Raw genomic sequence first — 14194 nt, 5'->3', positions numbered from 1 at the left:
AAAAATTATTAAAAACTATTGTATAGTTTTTGCATATAATAACTGCATTTGCTTAAAGTTAAATTTTAAGTGCCAAAATGAAGAATCCGGAAAGAAGAAGAATTCCGAAAACCAAGATAAGTTACAGCAATAATCTTCCCCTCTCATCCATTCGCTCAGGATTAAAAGATATAAAAATTAAATTCAAAGTTAGCAGCTCACTTTTCACAATTTGGCGACGGCATTAAATTTTCCACTCGTCAACATGTTCACAGAGAACCACTAATTGAGGGGAGAAATCGCTTGCAAGAGTACAAACAACAACAAACCACCTGAGACCCTTGTGACCAACATATACCATATGTAAATGAAATTTTTTTTACTTTTATATACGTAATTTTTCATTAAGTGACTTATATCTTTCTTTAGTAAGATCTTTGGACAAATAAATTATCATTTTAACACATTGCAAAGAATGTACAAGGAGAAATGCAACAACATACATTCTAACAATAGCAAACAACAACCACAACATGGGGTATGCATGGCTTTTACAATCAAGAGAAAAAGAAGTCCGAGAAAAACAAAAGAACCTGAATCAATCTTTCAAATGAATGAAAATAATTCTATCAATATGAATGCACCAAAAATAAAGCAGACATTCCACAAATTTACAAAATGTTGCAAGCTGTTTTGGCAAACAATAATACAATACATTTTGCATGACAATATGATCGTCTTTCCTTTCAATGGAAAATTTCTACTGTATTACCATATATATGCATTCCATCAATTTTCCCCACTTAATTTGGAATGCGACATCACAAAAACTCATTGGAAGAAATGCCCATAATATAAGCTACGTTAACATATGTATTTAATTCAAAACAATTCAGCCCCATTGGAAGAATATTATAATTTTACAAAAGACAGGATGATTTTGAAAATGAAATAATATTTTTTTTATCACTAAAGCAAATCACAGCCTTGTAACATTGGGATATTGAGAGAAAAATTCATATAACTAAGACAACACATTATTAATCTCTCTCAATTAAAGATCTTTAGAATTTGCTCATGAATTAGAAATTATTGGAGGAAAGAGAACAATAAATAATTGGCGATAAAGTATAAATTATGCTAAGTTATCAGAACCTTCATTTTCCTAATAAAAAATGAGTGAAATAATTGAATCAATGAATTCCCAAAGCAGATTTAACACATCTTTCTGTTTCAAAGACAATCTCTCGGCAAGCCAACCAAAGCTAGAGTGGCTGTTCAATAGGCATTCCTTCAAACCAAGACAGAGTGCACAAATCCTTCATTCAATGATACAATTTTTCCACCCAAAAAAATGAGGTTCTCACGCAACCCTAAACTATTTGGAGGAAAAAAGCACATCACCACACTTTCTTTGATTGAAATAATGTTATGATGAAGCTCAGCTAACAAGGTTACATCACAGATGGACTTTGCCAGCAATAGCATATAAGAATACCGGGCATGCATCCTTTTCTCACGTTCCTTGAATCAGCACTTAGGGGATTGGGTGGTGTCCCTTCAAAAGTGTGTCAAATCAAGCAAGAGTTTGCGTTGTGTAGCGTGTACACGACGTCGTACCTGTTGCAGGAGAGTGCCGCTGGCATGGCGATGGGGCTGAGCAAACACTTGCCACGGCCGTCCACGGGGTTCGACTTAGTACTGAAGCCACCACTGACAGACAGAGAGAGGGGGTGAGGAGGGAAGGGGCAATGATGCGAGAGGTCAGTAGTGTGTGGATGACGGTTAAAGCACTCCCCCCTCAAAGTTCAAACAAATCAAAGGATCACTCACCACTATCACTATCATTAGAGGGCAGAGAGAGGCATTAAAAATAATAATAATTATAACAAAGCAGTGAGTTGCATCACCACCAAACACTCAAGGGATGACGAACAATAGCAGTACATGTTATTACATAAATAAATAATAAAACAAACGATACTTCTTGATATTCCTCAATGAGGTATTAAACACAAACACAACCCACCTTGGGTAAGATACTGTATATAAGACAATGAAAGACACAGTAAAAAATACTCACTCAATTAAATTTTCCGTGGCACTACCACCTTCCTCAGAATTAGGAACAAGAGCGGAGTTAGAAGCAAGACTCTAGCCTTGACAAGACTCTTGTTCCTAACACCAAGGAAGGTGGTAGTGCCACTGAAAATTTAATTGAATATTTTTTATTGCCTTTTTCATTGTCTTGTATAATGTGTCTTACCAAATCTGGGTTATATTTGAAATAATAAAACAAACTAATAAAGAGTTCCAATACCTAGTACATATTCATAAATTCTTAACTGCTGTGCATTTGAACATTACTTTGGAAACATGTTAAAAATGCTTAATTATAATCACCTGACAATAACAAAATGATATTCATTACAATTTTGAGAGAGCTAAAAAGGCTCAAATGGGATTCGATGAAATAAGTTACAAATATGCCGTACAAATATGTTAAAAAGTTAATTTGAGAGAAGTAAACTGAAATTATGTGTGACTTATGTAGAAATGTAATGTGTTAGATAAAAATTGTGAGTGATGTCATTTTGCTGAACGAGCACAGGTTTCTTGATAATGGAATTCGTGTTACTCTATGAAAGGCATGAACTTTGTACTGAAGATAACAAAGGTGGAGGTTTGGTGATTATTATGTAAAACTTGATGCTCTATGGCATAATTTATACTCCTGGACTGCACAATTTTTATACTTATGGGATGCATAAAACATTATTATTATCATTTAATCAGGTTCATTTCAGAAAAAGCCCCATGTACATGGGCAATGGAAATGTAAATAGGAAAAATGAAGAGAAACCAGCAATGAAGGTTTTCTCATGTATGATCAATGAATATGACCACAAAGTACGCTATTGTTCATCATCCCAGTGGATAAGTAGCAAAAAATATGCATAAAATAGATAAAAATAGGGGAATACTGCATAGCATTCAACTGGAATTCATGAAAAAGTCACCTTTCTTAAAAGTTATCTGCATCTTTGAAAGACAATTAACATCTTCAAGCCACTATGCTAAAGGAGGAAATGTTATTCAACTACGCATAACAAATTATGAAATTCCATGCAAGCACACGCTCATGCCTCATTCAGCATATGTACTAATATTTCGCAACAGTGCAAATTCATTCCTCTGTGAAACAACACCAATCCGACGCTCAGCCAAATCACCTAATGACTTTTCCTTGCTTCGATCAAACCTGAACTACCGACAAGTGAATACAACATTATTATCATTTTACACAACTTTACTTAGTTGCTTGTCTCAAATCATCTTTCTCCTTATGTCTTTTGCATCTATTTTTTTAAATATTATTTTTAATGCTACTTAAATGTTACAATCAGAATGTAAACTATATAGAGTAAAACTTTGATTTTACGCAGTTGGAGGGACAGAAATATGGGCACTGTGTAAAATCAAAGTGTGTAAAATCAAGAGTTGGTATTGAGGAGTAGTATAGTTTTCAGGATAACACTTGCTCATTATATTTAGAACGCTTAGTCATACACTTTAGTGCAGTTCTGATTTAAGCCAGAACCGGAACCAGAAAAAGTCTCATATGTGAGATTTTATGGTAAAAGAGCATGAAATTTTCAATGACTTCAGATATCCCCGATTCAATTACTCATTTGGAGGCAAGAAAATGAAGCCTAATAATCTTATTCACTCACAAGCAACACCACAGATGACGTGTTACCTTGAGAGAAACAACGTTGCATTCCTGAACAATGTTTCCCATGGTTGAACAACATGGTTGAATTGCATTTCTCGCACTAAGATTACTTCTGTTACCCAGGAGAAATGTCGCAATGGTGATACTAAATGCTCGCAGAGGAGCTAATTTTTGAAAATATTCTCATTAAAAGCAGTTTTCAGGAAATCCGTTTAACCACCTGCAGACAAACAAAGATTGGAGATTGAAGAAATGAGATATCTGAGGATAGTCATCCAAATTAACCCCATTAACAGGGAGCAAAATTTCGCTATTACATCACAACATCTTTAAAACGCACCCTCAATCCTCATAAATATACTATTTTTAATGAAATTGTTCCGATAGAGTCCACCATCAATGACCTGGGTGTTACTTTCGACCCCAAACTAACTTTTCTTCCACACCTAAATAAAATGAAAACCAAGGCCATGTCAGTCGTGGGTGTTCTTTATCGACTCACTTCTGTTACCGATCCAATCGCCATGAGAGCTATTTTCACCGGTTGCGTTCTCCCAATCCTCGAGTACTGCTCCGTTATTTACTCCACTGCCAGCCCCTCCAACCTTAAAATTCTTGAACGCCCAGTTAATTTCTTTATTTCAATAGTCCGACACCGTGTACCTCACCTCCGTAATTCTTCTCGCTCTGAAGTAATGTCTGCCCTATCATTGGTCCCACTAACCTCCCGAAGGAATTTTCACGATATTTCCTTCATTTACAATGCCTTAAATGGCAAGTTCCGATCCTCAGATATGCTGCCTTTCTTTTCACTCCACATTCCCACCCGCTCCGTCCGTAATAACCACCTACTACACCAACCTAAATTCCGTCTTTCTCTCTCTCAAAGATCACTTTTTTACAGACTCCCTACCTCCTTCAATTCCATTTCGAGTACTCACCCTTCCCTGGATCTTTCAATGCCCATAAGATTATTCAAGAGGCAACTTCGAAAAGCCATCTACTGAATCCATTTTTTTTCTTTTTTATATCCTTTTTATAGTTTATATTTGTTAAAGCTGCAGATTTTATGTTTTGTATTCAATGTAAAGGCCATTATGGCTGTGTTTGAATAATTTAATAAATAAATAAATAAATAAAAAAGGCTTTACACCCTTTGGGCCTGGGTTCAAGTCCTGGCAGTAGCAGAAACTTATCAGAGATGGCCCTAACCCTACTTGAGAGTAATGTGGAGGGCACTTCCAGTGCACCACTCTGTCCATCAGATGGGATGTTGAGTCCTTGTCCCTTTTGAGCTTATCATTACAACCTGGCTAATGCCAACATAGGGTTCCTATCCCCCCAGCCCTTACTTCATGGCGCTAATGACCGGTTACCTCCTTCCAAATAGCAAACCAAAGATAATATGGAGCACACAGGACCCGGAATATTCGGAAATTCAGATTTTCCGGTGTTTAGATCACTTTTTTTTAAGTGAGCTAATTAAATATCAGCGCAACTACCGTCATGCCACCAGAGATGAGTAAAAAAAATGATTAATAGTCCGGAACAATTTTCCCTCGTTATAATTTTTACGCATTGAAAAAGCATTTTCCCATGAACTTTTGGCACTAGTAGATTGAATCTACCGGGTACAGCTTCTCCGTCGGCATTCTTCCGCGAATTCAGTGCCGGGACCTTCGACTCACAAGCTGTGTGACTCATCTTCACGTAATATTTGCCTCCCTATATCTGATAACAACACTGGACACTTTTTGTACTTCGATATAATGGTGCTAAGGCATTCCTGAGTTTAAAGGGACTGCCTTATCATTCACGTCTTGACTTTGACTTCAATGATTACATGACGATTGACGACGCGAGTAATTCTCCGAGGGCATTAACTATCGTTCCGTTAAAAATAAACGCTTGCCACCTAGCAGAGTTAAGCTAATAGCTATCCAAGTTCCAACCATGTTTAATTTAAACCCACTGACAATGAGATTCAAGTTGAGTCAGTTCTGATGAGCGCATCGTGCAGGCAACTTTCCCTCGCCTCTATTCGTCCCGCAGATGTGGGGTTAGCCCGCGGAATGAGACTACGCATGCTGCTTTTACCATCGCTTTGAATCACCATCGACTTACATCCATACAAGATGTTCGAATATCTTTTTTGGATCACCTTGGAAGCTAAAATTGTGGCACGGGAGGATTTTTAATGGCTCATTTCGCCATTATATTTTGCTGGGGCGACAGGAAACAGCGTTGGCAAAATTCTAGAAAACCTTCCGTTAGGGATAGATATTCCGTAGTTCATAATTCCGGATTAACGACCATCTCCTGTAATTACAATACATATGTTATAACCAGCTTAAACCAATAAGTCGAATAATAAACGAAAGGTGATAGTGTTAACATCTCTGGCAATGATGTCTTAATCAAAAGTAGTTACGCATACACGGTGATTGCCCTATGTTTTAGGTTTCGATATCCTTCTACGCAAACTGATTGAACTAAGAGCGATATTCACGTTCGTAAAGGAGCCTGAAATATTACTGAGAGGGCGCAGGGGGAAGCAATAATTAGATTCGCGATGTTTTTCCGTATGCTTTCCGGCCAGACTTGAGTGTCGCTGCGTAAAAACGAGACTTGATGTAAAATCAAAGTGCGTAAAATCGAAGTTTTACTGCATTAACATTATCACCTTTAGTTTATTATTCGACTTATTGATCGACACTGTTTTGAACATATTTATTGTAATTACAGTAGTTGGTCCTTAATCCGGAATTATGAGCTACGGAATATCTATCCCTAACGGAAGGTTTTCTAGAATTTTGCTAAGGCTATGTTTTCCGTTGCCCCAGCGAAATATAACGGTGAAACGAGTCGTTAAAAATCCTTCTATTTGCTCCAGTCAGGATTTTCAAAACAAGTTGAAAGACAACTGCGTAAAATCAAAATTAGTTTGGGGCTGGGGTTATGCTGCGCAAAATCGAAAAACTGCGTAAAATCAAGAAGAGATATAAAATCGAAGTTTCACCATTGCAATTCCCTATGCTTTCCGGCCGGACTTAAGTGTCGCTGCGTAAAAACAAGACTTGATGTAAAATTAAAAGCGCATAAAATCGAAGTTTAACTGCACGTTTCAACTTTAATTTTCTGATTGTACAATGTAAAAATGACGACATCCATCACATGTAAATGTGCTCAGGATGAATAAAGACTTTATTATTATTATTATTAGAGTAATCATCTAAATCCTTCACTAAATGGCTAATCCTTCCACGGCGGGAAAAAATACTAAAAAGGTAACCTTTAGACGACGAGGGAGAAATGAAGCACAGGCCAAACAATCATAATAATGCAAATAAAAATTTCATCCCACAGAATGTTTACCAAAATACCTCTTTTGCAGTCAATTCTATCAAAAAAATGAAAGACGAGAACTATCTTTACCCTTCTAATTTTTGTTACCTAAAGAAAACATAAATATCCATTAGTATTTATTTCCTCACTCTCAGAAAGGTTCACATCACTCTGATTAAGTCAATACAATACAATAATCTGTCTAGTTGCATCAAATCTGCACCCTCTAGAAAGTTGTTTATCAGAAAGTTATAAGTATTTTAGCTGGATCTGACTATTATAGCATGGAAAAGTTTCTAACAGACAAAAGAACATGAGCTTTGCAAATGTTTCCATGTTTTTTATTTTCACCTCTTCTCTAAATTTGAGATATTATCTTATCTGCAATGTGTATAACATGATTGGCCCCTAATATGACCAACATATACAATGCATAATTGTATTTTTTATAATTTTTTATGAAGTATCTTATATATTCCTTTTACTGATCCTTGAATAAATGAATTATTAAAGTAGATTCTGGTTAATGGGCCCACCAGTTACTAGGGGCAGCCGCTTAATTGGGGAAAATCTCGAAGAACAGAACCTATTAGGAGAATATCCTAGAGTTTTCTCCGCTTAAATGGGACAGCAAGCTGCTTTATTGGGCCATGATTCCACTCTATACTCGCGACGGAATTAAATTGTTTTCGTATCAGAATACATGTTTTTTACATTCCCCTCCTTAATTTTGGTCTTATTTTTCACAAGGGTACCTATTCTAGCCTTATTCTTAACGCTCTTGTAGTTATACTATCCGTTAGAGGATTTGGGTCCTGTTTCCCGACCCTAAGACCTCATTCAATATGGTGTTATTTTAAGAGGAGAGGACTCCCATGGCGATATTTGGGCTACACATGATTAGGTAAAACTGATATAGTGAGAAAGAAGTGGCAACACCCGTTGTGAGGGCTTACGAGGTGGTGCGGGCCAATTTCTAGTGATTACTGGCCGATGTCGAGCAGAGGAGACTGGTCGAGATGAACAATGCTGCTTACCAAGAGCTTTTTGTTTGCGACATCTTGCACAAAATTCAACTGACTCATGTGGTCTATCCTCTTTCACCATTTTCCACTGTACAACGGAGCTATCACTATTATAAGATTTTGTGAGTGCATAGAAGTGGAAATTGAACAAAACACCCAGATTACTTGAGAATGTTTGTGCTGATGACACTGGCAACACCGATGAAACGGGACTACCAAGCTGTATTATGGAGCGACACCAAATGGCAATCTATGTTACAGTTAGGTAGGAATAATGGGCTTAAACAAATAGATGGATCATATCACTGTTTTGCTTTGTTCAAATGTTTCAGGAACTGATAAAAAAAACTCTTCTGGCTGTTGGAGAAGTGCTAAGCCTCGATACTTTAAAGGGTTAAGAATAAGCAGTTCACATCCTAATTGCTAAAGTGATTAAAAATATTCAGTTGAAATTCTACCCTTGAACACAACATCCTTGGTGAAAGCTTTGGATATTGGGATCACTAAAAAATTGAAAACACTTTGCTGTGGGAAAAACCTAAGTAGACTTTATTCTAGAATATATAGAAGATAATCTTCTGACTTTGTTATCAACCGCCAACAAAGTACAGTAAACTCTCGATTATACGAAGCAGGATTTTACGAAGTTTTCGATTATACAAAGTGATATTGCGGTCCCGGCGAAAAGCCTATGCTAAATACATGGCGCTATTCGATTATACGAAGTTTCGATTATGCGAAATGTTTTGAAATAACAAACCAAGGCTCGGTCCCCAGGAGCAAATGGCATTCGTTTATACGAACTACGGCGAAACATTGGTCAACAAAACTAGTTACGCCGGCGTAGTTAGCTAAAAAAATCAGCGCTTCTGACTGTGGTTCATCAAAAGTGTGAAATCGTAAATGATAGTGCAACTTTGGAGGGAAAGGGTTCGCCTAAAACCTCACAGTGGGAATTTAGGGGAAGTAGGAGTTCAGTAAAAATATCGCGATTGACATAATGCCCCTATTTAGGTGCCTATTCGTAAACATAGCATCGACAATACATCGTAGTTTAACATGTCAGGAAGGTCGTACGGGGTATTTCATACACTCCTACTTAACCCTTTGCACTGCTGTGAACGTACCTGGTACGTTTGCAAGGCAGGCTGCTTGGAACGTACTTCGAAGACTACTTGACTACTTTTCGCCGAAGCACTTCGAAGGGTCCCTAATCCGGGACCCTTTCCTCAACGGGCTCACCCTTGCTGGCCTATCTCCTCGACACTCCGAGCGGGGGCCTCCCTCCCCAAAAGCGACCGCTTTGTCTGCCTTTTGAAAATCTATCAATCAATGCCATCATCAAAAAATAATTGTTTCCATTGCACTCTTGCCAATCAGCCAATCAAGTACGTCTCTGAACCGTGTTTCTGCGATGAGAAATAACGATTTTTTTAACTTTGCTAAAATGGCCAAGTTAATAAAATTGTTATTTTTCATCGCAGAAACACGGTTCAAAGACGTACTTGATTTCCTCCACTACAATCACAAATTGCTGGAAATCGGCCGGATTCCATGTGATAGCACATCATGAGAATGTTCCCGAGGTTGGTAATTGATACAACTAGCCTACTAGTAATTCTACCGCTATAATATCACGGCTATGGTCGATTCGTTACGTTATACCTTCAGGAAGCTGCAGCGGATGAAATCGCGGAGAAGATTAGAGGCTTAAAGGATGATTTTGAAAAATACTTGGACAAAGCAGGATGAGCACAGCGCGCAACATCAAACGATTATATTGCCTTAGACGATATCCAGGCTTGAGACAATGCAACGCCGGTACCTACGTCGGATGAAGCAGCGGCTGGGACTAGTCATAATAGCAGTGACGACGAAGATGAAAGTGAGGAAGTAATTTCACCAAATAAACAAGAAGTATACGCTGCCCTCCAAAAATTAAGATATTTTGATCTAGCTAACTACCGATTCAGATCCCCAATTTAATTCCCATTTATGCAAGTGAGAAACCATGGTGGAAGCGGCGATGGAGAAGGGCAAAAAGCAAAAAAATAACGGATTTTTCTGGGTAATATCTTTTCGTGTATACATTAACCTTCCTGAATAAACTACTTAAATATCTGAAGTATTGAGCTCTATTTACCACCAACTTATTTTTCAGGCTAATCGTAATGAAGACGCACTTCTAACTCTAACCATAAACTTTCTTCTCGCGCGCCTCCCCGTTCTCCCCTGCCGAGAGATCTATATTTCCAAAGTCTTTGTTTACTCCCTCCTGCATCCTTCTGCTGATCTTGCTGACACCCACCTTACGCATCCCAAACCCCTCCTTCCCCAGCATTTCCCATTCACTCCCTCCCTAAGGCAACTGAGCTTGAGTGCGTCGTAAAAAAATATGCCCCCCAAACGTAGACTGAGGCAGAGCTGAAGGCCCTTTCCCCACCCTTCTTTCTCCTGCCCTTCACCCCTCGTTATGCTGACCACACTTCTTTCCTCATTCCACTCATATGCAACCCCCTCCCCCACTGGTAACGTTCTCCAACTGTGGAGAAGGGCATGGTTCATCTTTACCTGCAATGGGGGTAAGTTTTTAACCGGAGAGGCTGAAGAAGTATCTTCCACTATCGGGGAAATGGTGCCGTGCTTATAATTGTCTCTCTTCTTCTCTGCTGACATTTCAATTTAAATTATTTTCTTTGCTCTTTCCACACTATATTTATTTACGATTATGGCGCCACTATTTTTTAGTGCTAAAACTAAGAAAATATTTTCTCTATGTCAATGATCCTTCGCATAACTTTCAATACGGCGGAGAAAGGAACACGAAAACTAAATGAGGTGAAGGTTTCTGTCACTGAGCGATAGAGGGCGACATAAATGGCGGTTAGGCCCTTAGAGTATGATTAAGCCAGCTGCCGCTAATATTTCCGTGGGTGCTGGAAACAAATATCTATCTTACGCTAACTTAATAGTTTCTATTCGCTCCCAACCACAAATCTTTAACATTAAATTCTTATAATAAACTTTGCAATTCATTATTTGATTACGTTTCTAAACTGGTCGGTAATTTCTTAAGCGATCGTTGATATTGAAGTATGTACAAGAAATGGGAAATTTATGGTGGTATAATTATTGAACGATCTTTCACAGCAATAAATCGACAACAAAAAGCCTTTTCTAAGAATTCTACTGTGAATAACCACCGAAAACATTTAAATAAGGCCAATAATGACAAAAAAGGGCGGAAGAAACAAAAGCGAACATTTTTTCGTGACTTATGAAAAAGATTTGAAATTACGAAACTCGATTTGATGAAGTGCCAATTTCCCGGTCCCACTGACTTCGTATAATCGAGAGTTTACTGTACCTTCAAAGGTGAACCTTCTGCAGGCTGAAAGCTGGCAAAATAACACCGGTCAAACCATTAAATTTTTTTTTTCATTGCGGTTTAAAAAATTTCAAGGCAATTTTCAACATTCCAGCAGAACATGAAAGTGAATTCAACTCGAAACTGCACGAAGTACATAAAAACCGATGAAGAGTTTGATAATATCGACTGCAATATGGACTGCTGCGGCACCAATGAAAACTGAGAAAATCATATTGTTGAAATCATATCATACAGGTAACAAGGTGAAGCTGAAGGTGAGGATATAGTCCAGGAAATGAAGCTCATAAAAGTGAAAAACCTTGCAATTTTTTCAAATTGAATCGATTTGCACAAAAATTTGGGATTAGACTAATTATACCCCCTACTTTAAAATCTATATTATGCCGAAGGGCGCCTTTTATTTTTTAGGGGTGAAAACTACCCCCAAAAGCTAAAACTTAAAAAATTATATTTTAAAGCTAAATATGGGTAAAATTTAGTTTAAACTATTTGAAAAATTATTTTTTTATGTTTGGAAAATAATTTTAAGGTGTTTCAACCCATAATAATCAACCCTTATTGGTGGTTATATTAAAAAAGAATTTTCAAACCAAATCGATTTGCATAAAAATTTGTGATTATACTAATCATACCTCCTTCAAAATTTTTTTCAAACCGAATCGATTTGCATAAATATTTGAGATTTTGAAGAGGACAGAGAGAAAAGGTTTTTGTATATATATGTAAGAAAATTCAAAGAAGGGCTTGTAACATTTATGAATACGAACATATTTTGAGTTGTCAGAATAATTGGCTCAAGAGGAGCATAGGCATGGAAAAGCTCAAGTTTTAGAGAAAGAAACGTGAAATTGCTATGACGAGGGGAGATCTCATATCACATTATGACGATAAAAAATTTTCCTCATGTCTATGCTTGCTTCAATTAAAATTATTCATATGCTTGTTGCGTTACGATCAAAATGAAGATGACAAAAAAAACTTTGCAAATGTTGCTATGGCGTAGGCTCGAACCCTGGCCCCCCTGACTGCGAATCGACAACGGTACCACTACACGAACTGCCCGACAAATTGACACTGTTGAAGCACGGACGCGAGGTTACGGTTCCAGCGCCTCACGCCGTCTGCTGCGGCCCAACGCGCATGCGCGGGATCCTTGAGGCGCCCTCTCTCGCCGCTCCGGCCTCAATTCTCGTCCGCGCACTGACTCTCTCTCTCTCTTACTACAACCTCAACGGCGTGCGGACCTGATCCAACTGCATCAGCCGAGCACTATCAACGAGCGCAGCCTGCCTCATCCAGAATATTTTTAGTTGTGTATCTTTGTCCTTATTTCAATTTTCAATACACAATTAGCAAAGATAAGCCAGGAAATTTTAATTTACTCCTGCATTAACCATTTGGTGACCCCGACGTGATTCTTTGCATGAATCAACCACGTGGCTGCGATCGGTTTCCGAGTCGTATTTCTTCACGAGAGAGCAGTCTTCAACGAGAAGGAGCTTACTTCGACTGCTGCGCGACCCCATGTGCAGTTTTCCCGACGAGTGTCATCACGCCTGTGGAAACCACGCCGGTGGAACGACGGAGCGAGCGGCTGTTCTGCCGATTCTACCATTCCTGTCGACGATTGCCGTCTCTGGTGAGTGTCATCATTTCTGGTTCTGGCTCTTCCTTCTCCCATTGTAATCCTCAGTATCCTTTGATGCAATAAGTTACCAAGCTAACATGAGTGAGGATCTTAAAAAATTAATTCATAAGCGGGGTCTAATAAAATCTCGCCTCACGAGGTTTAAGGCGTACTTGGACGACGAAGAACGAGACCTCGCGGAGTTTCAGTTATCAAGCCGTTTGTCAAGGGTGCGAGAGTGCTGGTCAGAATTTGATTCTATTCAAACAGAAATTGAATTATTACCATCAGAATCTAAATCTGTAAGCGAAGCTCTTGCCGAAAGAGAAGCTTTTGAAGATACTTATTTTGAGTTGGAGACCCGTTTTGAAGAGCTTATCAAAAGTGGAACTTCAACTTCGTCAAATTCGCCTCCAAACGTCAATGCCTCAATCGCCGGACTCCAGCTGCCCGCGTTAAATTTGCCATCTTTCAGTGGAGCATACGAGGAATGGGTTCCATTTCATGACACCTTTCAGTCTCTAATTCATGATAATGCATCGCTCTCTCCCATTCAAAAACTCCATTATCTTAAATCATCTTTAAAGGGAGCGGCTTCTCAATTACTGGATAGTTTAGAGATTTCTGCCACTAACTACCAAGTGGCTTGGCAATTATTAAAGGACCGCTATGAGAATAAAAGAATAATCATAAACAAGCACGTACAAGAAATTATGAATTTCCCTCCGATAGCCAAGGAATCGGTGGCAGCGTTAAGGCGTCTCTTGGACGAAACTCTGAAGCACGTTAGAGCCTTGAAGGCTTTGGGTCAACCCACAGAGCAATGGGATACCCTATTAAGGGCCAGTTTCACCAACGAGGATAATTGAATTAACTCGGATAATATTCTCAAAAACCGAGATATTACAACAATCGCGTTTCACCAGATGCATTAACTCGGTTTTGGGCTGTTATCTCGGTTTATACTTTTACTGACGATATTCCGCAGTTCAAAGCTTATTATCCGAGTTAATCTGAGGGCAGATGGCACGGCGCGCATGCAGCTTCATCAGCTCTCGGAAAATACGAATGACAGCGATGAAGAATATCGA

At 38.5% G+C, this 14194-nt stretch overlaps 1 protein-coding gene across 4 annotated transcripts in view; it reads right to left on the bottom strand.

Annotated features, from left to right (window-relative positions):
• Positions 1-14194, bottom strand: part of LOC124161210 (mitogen-activated protein kinase kinase kinase 15) — a 145688-nt gene that overhangs the window by 21691 nt on the left and 109803 nt on the right. For 3 of the 4 annotated variants that reach the window (XM_046537474.1, XM_046537473.1, XM_046537472.1), the window contains exon 20: positions 1600-1692. The exons of the other annotated variant lie outside the window; for it this stretch is intronic. In XM_046537474.1, the coding sequence (XP_046393430.1) occupies positions 1600-1692 (93 nt within the window). The remainder of the gene's footprint in view (positions 1-1599; positions 1693-14194) is intronic. 4 annotated transcript variants of the gene reach the window in all.

This window comes from Ischnura elegans, chromosome 6 (genome assembly GCF_921293095.1).
Source record: "Ischnura elegans chromosome 6, ioIscEleg1.1, whole genome shotgun sequence".
Classification (NCBI taxonomy): domain Eukaryota; kingdom Metazoa; phylum Arthropoda; class Insecta; order Odonata; family Coenagrionidae; genus Ischnura; species Ischnura elegans.
The sequence above is the reverse complement of the archived record's forward strand: the minus strand, read 5'-3'. Positions and strand labels throughout refer to the sequence as shown.